General features: G+C 45.8%; 1 protein-coding gene across 1 annotated transcript in view; it reads right to left on the bottom strand.

Annotated features, from left to right (window-relative positions):
* The window catches only part of LOC119331756 (probable glucan endo-1,3-beta-glucosidase A6), a 4,588-nt gene extending 787 nt beyond the window's left edge, over positions 1 to 3,801 (bottom strand). Inside the window, exons 1-2 of the mRNA XM_037604923.1 lie at positions 3,744 to 3,801; positions 2,322 to 3,635 (exon numbers count right to left, since the gene is read on the bottom strand). Of these exons, the coding sequence (XP_037460820.1) occupies positions 2,322 to 3,635; positions 3,744 to 3,801 (1,372 nt within the window). The remainder of the gene's footprint in view (positions 1 to 2,321; positions 3,636 to 3,743) is intronic.
* Positions 3,802 to 7,741: the final 3,940 nt, after the last annotated feature.

Here is a 7,741-nt window from a genome sequence, read left to right as displayed (position 1 = left end):
AAAGCACACATCAAGTCCAAATAGATTCCGAAAAGGACGCCGATAACTGTCACACGTGTGGGCGTTAAGAAATCTGCCTACACGTTCTGTGTGGTGTGTAAAAGGACCAGCCCACACGTCTGTGTGTGGGCAAAACAACTAGCGCACACACGCCTTTTTTCCCCTCCCGGTCCCTCTTACACGCGTGCGTGTGGGCGAAATAGATAACGCCCACACGCCCTGTACGTCAGGCCTCGTACCTCATGGTCCCGCACGCCCCACATGACACTTTACTGCGCGCCCCGCAGTTGCCATGGGCCGGACCCTCGTTCATGTTCGTTTAAGTGCAGTTGCCATGTCGCTGAACTACAGTTGCCATGTTTGCTCAACTGCAGTTGCCATCTCAGGTCAAAGTTTCAGATTGCCATTTTTTGGACAACTACAGCTGTTGCCATGTGTGGTCTGGTCTACTGCATTTGCCATGATTTTAAAACTTTAGGAGTTGCCACCTACTAACACTAGGCAGTTGCCATGTAGCGCTACAAGAAAAGGCGTGACAAAAAACATGTTCGGGTAAAAGAGAGAGTTGACATGTGCTCACAAGCACGCTAGGGCAGTTGTCATTTAAAAAGAAAGAGTTGTCATCTGCTTACGTGCACGCTAGGGCAGTTTGCCATGTATCATGCAAAATATATGGTAACTGACATGTTCGGGTAAAAAAAAAGAGAGTTGCCATCTGCTTGCAATCATACTAGGGCAGTTGCCATGTACACTGCAAAACGCATGACAACTGGTAGCTTGGGTGTGGGAGAGGAGGCGGACGTGTGGGCGAGATGGCAAACGCCCACACACTAGCCCTTGTGCGTGACTGAAAACTGATGTGTGGGCGAACTGCTAAACGCCCACACACCGGCCCCTCCGTATGGTAAAACGGATGTGTGGGCGACCTCTCTTACACACCACACACGCGAGTTGTCCTACGTGGCATACAAAATCAGCTAATTCGTGCTGAGATTTGTGCAGAAGTTACTGGACGGTGATGAAGGCGTGTGGGTGAGTTGGCTAACGCCCACACGTGTGGGCGTTAACATTTCCGTCCGAAAATTATGTATGAAGTATATATATGCACGAAACTAAAATAATACTATATTCTCTTTTTTTGCAAAGTAATACTACTGTATTCATTAGTATGCAATCAGAAAAAGGATCATAACCTGGGGCATTTGGCATAGAAAATGATAGGCATGAAATGCGAACAGCAAATCGCACATGTTTCGAGGTGAAATGAAAATACAATTCAGAAGTTTTTTTTCGTGAATAATTCACAAGCTTAGTATGTACAATGGCGAGCCTAATGTTTAGCAAGATCAACGTTGAGGCAATGTACAAACTTATCCAACTATTAAACTCATCCTTCTAAAAAAACTATTAAACCCATCACCTAGTATCTATTTTCTCCATATTTATGGTCATATTTCTGTTAACAAGTATTATTGGAAAAAATACTACTACTGCTAATTATCACCACATTATAATGACAACAACCACAATTACTGGAAAACAAATTTATGAACTAACCATAACAATCGGTTACTCAGTTGATTGAACAGCACTGCCAATTACGCCTCCTCCTCCTTCTCCAAGAAAGAAAGTTAAGGTTCGTGCCTCTCGCCGGCGCCGGCGCAGGTCCGCCTCGTCTCCGGTGGCCCTAGGGCCATGGAGGCGCGGTGGATCCTGGCAAGGACCGGCGGGAGGGCTCCGTTTTTAGTTGTTTTTTTCAATCTTGTTAGGGTTTGTGTCCTACTCAGGAAGGCGAGACGGTGGCGGCTCCCTGAAAATGGAATAAAGGTCTCCCCGCCTAGCCCCCGTTCCGGCGGTGCGTCTAGCATCGTTGGTAGGCGTGTGGAGGTGTGTCTCCGGCAGATCTATCTTTGGTGGATTTGCTCGGATCTCGTCGTTGTTCATCTATATTCGTGTGCCTTCGGTTTGGATACTTCCGATCTACGTTATTTTTCATCGGCGGCGGTTGCTGTCCTGGGGTGCTGGTCCTATGGGGCCTTAGCACGACGACTTCCCGACTGTCTACTACAACAAGTTGTGCCCGGCTCCGGCGATGGAGGGGCGATGACGGCGGCGTGCCTTCGGCTCGCTTCGGTGCTTGTAGTCGTCCCTAGGTGGTCTACGATTCTGGATGTAATTTTTATTTCTGGTATTCGTTGTACTGCCATGATTGAAAATGAATAGATTGGAAGTTTTTCCGAAAAAAAAAAATCTTGCTAGCATTAGCGAACAAATTTGTAAAGATTTGCGAGCATTAATCAGGAATGCTTAGACGAACTTACTTGGATCTTTGTTAGTCTTCACTGCAAGGCCATTGAAGTAACAACTGCCTCCCTTGGCCTTGAACTGCTGCCAGTACGCATTGATCGCGTAGCTTGCATGCGCGTCGACGGTGTTGGGCTCGTAGCACGCACCGCCGGGCTGGATGGCGGCGCACGTCCCCGTCCCTTGCCCGCAGGCGTAATTCAGGGCGAGGGCCACCGCCGTCTCGTTCAACGGCTTGCCGCCGGCGGCCAGGACGCACCACTCGAGCTTGCCGGTCTGGTCATCCGGCGGTGGCAGCGGCGGGTAGGAGCGCGCCGTCCGCCTGCCGGTGAGGTCGATCTGGTACACCCACGTACCGTTCGGGTAGAACATCCCCCAGTGCCGCTCAGTGCCCGCCCCCGGCTTCAAGTCCTCGTTGTACAGCGCGAAGACGAAGGCCGGCATTTTGGACCTCGGTCGCGCCGGCGTGCCGAGTTTTTTGTGCATCCGACGGGCAAGGTGGCGGTTGTAGAGCGCGGCATTGCGCACGTTGGCGCCGGCCTGGCCCGGGTCGCCGGCGTTCGGCCAGCCCGTCTCCGAGATGGCCAGCTTCACGCCGCCGTACCCCAGCTTGTCCATCGCGGCTATGCAGGCGTCGAGCATTTGGTCGAGCAGGTTGGTGTAGGTGAGCCGCGTGGCCGGATCGACGTAGTGGCTGCTCGCGTTGCCCTCGAAGAGCGCGTAGTCCAGCGATATGTCCTTCTGATTGGCCGCCCAAGGGAAGTACGGGTACGCGTCGACGAAGTAGTAGGAGCGAGTGTGGTTGAGGAAGTCGAGCAGCGGCCGCATGACGGAGCCGGCGATGTCCTCGCGGAACGCGCCGGCGGAGGGCGGGTAGGACGCCGCCAGCGCGTCCATGGCGAGCGGGGACCCGAGCTTGACGCGGCCGAGACCGATCGCGTGGAGCGCGTGGCGGAGGTTCTTCATCGCCGGCACGATCTTGCCCCACGTGGACGCCGCGAGGGCGGGGTAGGAGAGCAACTCGTTGCCGACGAGCAGGTACCTCACCCGCACCCGGGGGTGCCGCCTGAGGTTGTTGTCCACCCACTTGTGTGCGGCGGCGCGGGAGTCGGCCAGATAGGGGACGATGTCGTTCGGCACCATGACGGAGACCGGGATGCCCGTCCCGGCCAGGGCGTGCAGGATGCGCTGGTCGGCGTTGTAGAGCTTGACGGCGCCCGCGTTCGCCTTGCGGAGGAGCTTGACGGAGCGCGCCGCCGTGGGGAGGTCGTCGCCGAGGTTGCCGTAGTTGACGCCGATGGCGCGGGGCCGCCTGTACACCGCCGCCGCGGCTGCATGCATGCAACAGAGGGTAGTTAGCCACGGTGGTCACTGGTCAGGAACTAATTAATCAAGTAAACATTAGATTGGTGCGCGGAGAGGGGAACGTGAGGGATCACCATGGCAGTGGCACGCGAAGGCGGCGAGGAGGAGGAGGGCGCAGAGGGAGGACGCCATTTCTGCGCGTGTGTTCTCTTGCGAATTGTTGAATCTATATTGATTTTGATCTGAGATGGAATGGAGAGTGTTTGTGATCATATAAAGGGGAGGGCTTTCAGGGAGAGGTTGGGTTAGATATTTATATTAAGCACACGAATGTACTTAAAACAGGGAAGGAAAATAGCGCTACGTAGCCTTCTTTTCAGGGGATGCCGCTACCTAACCATTTTTCTCGGGGCTGCCGCTATGGGAAGTAACCTGGAAACCCTAAAACGGCGCAACAGAAGTATCCTTCCACATAGATGTCCTTGTGAGCCCGTTTATTACTTAGATTTTTTTTTAAAACTATGATGATTTTTATAGCAAATTCGGAAACTATACACCCTAATGGAGAAAAATTAAAAGTATCACCCCGTCGGCCTCTCCGAAGAGGGACTTTTCGGCCAACCGTTGGCCAAAAAAGTACTTTTCGGCCAACAGTTGGCCAAAGAGTCCCTCTTCGGCCAACACCTGCTCTACTGTTTAAAAAATTCATATCAAATAGGATTTTTAGTATTTTAATTTGATTCTTTTTGCATTAGATTAAAAATTTTATGAAGTTTTTGTAGATATCATGTTTGACTAGATTTGAAAGTTTGAATTTAATTTTTTCATGAATTTGCTCAAATAACTAGATTGCCTATAATTTGAGTTAGGAGTATTTTTTTAAGATGATTCTTTTTGCTACTGGTTCTTTGTGAATTTGTTCATCAGTAGTAATTAATTGGCGAATTTTATAATTATTTAAAATTAGGTTTTTATGAAAACAGTTCTGTTTTAGTGTTTGTTAGGTTTTATGCTATTTCTTTTAATTTTAATTGCTTTAAATTTTTTCTTTAGTTTTTTGACTTATTCTTTTTGTTTCTGTTTAGTTATCAGTAGCTATTTTGTTTGTAGTATTTTATTGTATTTTTTTTATCCTACTAGAAAACTTGTTTTGAGCTTCATAGGAGTTTATATTTAAAAGTGCCTTGTAAATCCTGTACAACCATTGCCATTTTATACATGACAAAAAAATACTTTCCCGCAATCTTTTTCCCTCCATTTTCTTTGCCGCCATTTTATTTCCCGCCATTCTCTCCCGCCACACTAAGGAGTGCTGCATCGACGGAGGATGACGATGATGCCTTCATGTGGAGTGTGAAAACACTGTGTGAGAGAAGTCATAAGTGTGAAACACTCTCCGATGATGATGACGAATCTGCAAACACTTATGACTTCTCTCAGACAGTGTTTCACACTCCACCAGCAGCACCGATGCAGGAGACACAGACCGTGTCAGACGATGTTATCTACGATCGTGGACACCATGAGGCTCGTTTTATAAGTTGAGAAGTGAAGATGGCGAGAAAGAAGATGACGGGAGAGAATGGCGGGAAAGAAAATGAAGGGGGAGAATGGCGAGAAATAAAATGACGGGAGAAAATGGAGGGAGGGAATGACGTAAAAACCTAATTTTAAATAATCCTAAAATTCACCAATTAATTACTACTGATAAATAAAGTCACAAAGAATCAGTAGCAAAAAGAATCATCTAAAAAGAATACTCCTAGCTTAAATTATAGGCAATCTAGTGATTTGAGAAAATTCATGAAAATTCAAATTCAAACTTCCAAATCTAGTCAAACTTGATATCTACTGAAACTTCGTAAAATTTCTAATCTACTGCAAAAAGAATCAAATTAAAATACTAAAAATCCTATTTGATATGAATTTTCTAGAGAATAGAGCAGTTGATGGCCGAAGAGGGACTCTTTGGCCAACTGTTGGCCGAAAAGTACTTTTTGGCCAACCGTTGGCCGAAAAGTACTTTTTGGCTAACCGTTGGCCGAAAAGTCCTTTTTGGCCAACTGTTGGCCGAAAAGTCACTCTTCGTCGGCCAACAAGAGGCCGACGGGGTGATACTTTTGATTTTTCTCTATTATGATGTATAGTTTTTGAATTTGCTATAAAAATCATCATAGTTTAAAAAAAAATCTGTTACTTAGAGGCTGTTTGGTTGCTATCCTTAGAAAAATCTGCCAGGCCAGAGGAAAACCGGACACTAGCCTGAACCTTGTTTGGTTGGCAGCCTGAGCACTCTTATAGCTAGCCTGACCTGAGCACACATGCACACAATTAGCCGGAGTCAGGCCACCAAAATCGGAGGCCTGAGCTTCAGGCACGCACATACAAATATATTTTAATGGTTGATCAGTGTGCTTTAGTGGTTCACTCATGATGCATGCAGCTAGCAGTCATTGCACCTACCATTCTTTATTTTCTCAGGCTCAGGCACGAACCAAACAACACTTGGTCGGAGCTGAAAAACAATACATAATACGTTTGCTGCAATTTACAAAGGGCGAGCAAAAACATGTTTCTACCTTTTCTTTTTTGAGAAATCTTGCCCACTTTATTGATTCGAAACCATGTTTATAGATACATGTCTCAGTTACCTGACATCATTCGGATCGATATGAGGGCGATTTAAACATGCTTTTTTCTGGGGACAGAAGGAGGGTCTCGCCTCAGGGTGGGCCCTTGCGTCGCTGCTATTGGGCTGGCCCAGTAGCTTCATTCATCGCCTGTTTGTTTGTCCTATCTTCTTCTTTGCTTATACCCTAAAAAAAATCTTCTTTGCTTCTCGTTTGTTCTTTTTTCTACTACATTTTTATATTTAAAAATATAGTATAACCGCATGTATTTCAAAAATTAACTTACAACTTTACTTTGCAGAAAATTCACCGCAAATTTTAAAAATGTTAGTACGGTGTATTTGTTTTGTAAAAACATTCATCACAATTTTTAAAAATAATTCTACCTTTCAAAAAAACATTTATAAAAAGTTCACATGTTTGAAAAAAGTGTTTGTGAATATTAAAAAGTTCAGACAGATTTAAAAGTGATTGTGTAATTTAAAAATGTTCCGTACCATTCAAAAATATGTTCATTATATTTTTTCTAAATGTCTGTCACATTTTTCTAAAATATTAAACAATATAATATCCACTTAATTAAAAAAATTCGTGTCATTTAAAAAAGCACTTGTTTCCTAAAAATGTTCGTGATATTTTTCAAAAATGTTTATAAAATATGAAATAAAATCAAAAAATGTATCGTTCATAAAATGTTCAATGTGTTGTTCAAAATGTTTAACCTGTATTATGAATAAAATGTTCAAACATATATTTTAAAAACTAATCATAATACATTTGAAAAATCTATAATGATGCGCAAGTGTATTATTCGTCGCCCACCCCCTTACACTTGCACTGCCTCTTGAAAACTTATAGTCGCAGCACCTTCTTGAAAACTTGCATTTTGTGATGCCCCTTGAAAACTTGCAGTTGCGACCCTCCTTGAAAACTTACAGGTGCGGTGCGGCACATCTTGAAAACTTGCAGTTGCAACCCTTCTTGAAAAACCTATAGTTGTGCCCTCTCTTGAACAATTGCAGATGCTCCATCCCTTGAAAACTTGCAACTGCAGCGCAACTTGTAATTTGTGACACCCTTTTTTTTTGAAACAAGGCAAAAGATTTGCCATTTTCATTGATTAAGAAGAAGCGAATTGTCCGGTTAATTAACGAAAATCTGAACTAAAACCGTTACAGAACGCCCACGGAAAAGGGCACACCGACCGACCTGGCACCCACAAGATCACGCACACCATCGAGGAGACGACACTGTCGAGGCTGCCTGCAATGTTATCGTCATCACCTCTTCCCGAGCAGGCGACTTCGACTTCGCCGCTTATGACATGTCAAGACCCCTCCGAACGACTGACGCCCAAGGACCTCGTCGGCAATAGCCAAACAATCAGCCAAAACGTCGAGGATCGGCAGCTCCGATTTTGCTGATGCGCTTCAGAGGAGAAAGTTGCAAGCCTCGCACCGACCTAGTCCAACACAACCTCCGGAGAGCACCGTCCGCTGAAA

The sequence above is a fragment of the Triticum dicoccoides genome, chromosome 7A (genome assembly GCF_002162155.2).
Source record: "Triticum dicoccoides isolate Atlit2015 ecotype Zavitan chromosome 7A, WEW_v2.0, whole genome shotgun sequence".
NCBI lineage: Eukaryota > Viridiplantae > Streptophyta > Magnoliopsida > Poales > Poaceae > Triticum > Triticum dicoccoides.
This window is presented reverse-complemented; position numbering and strand designations above follow the sequence as displayed.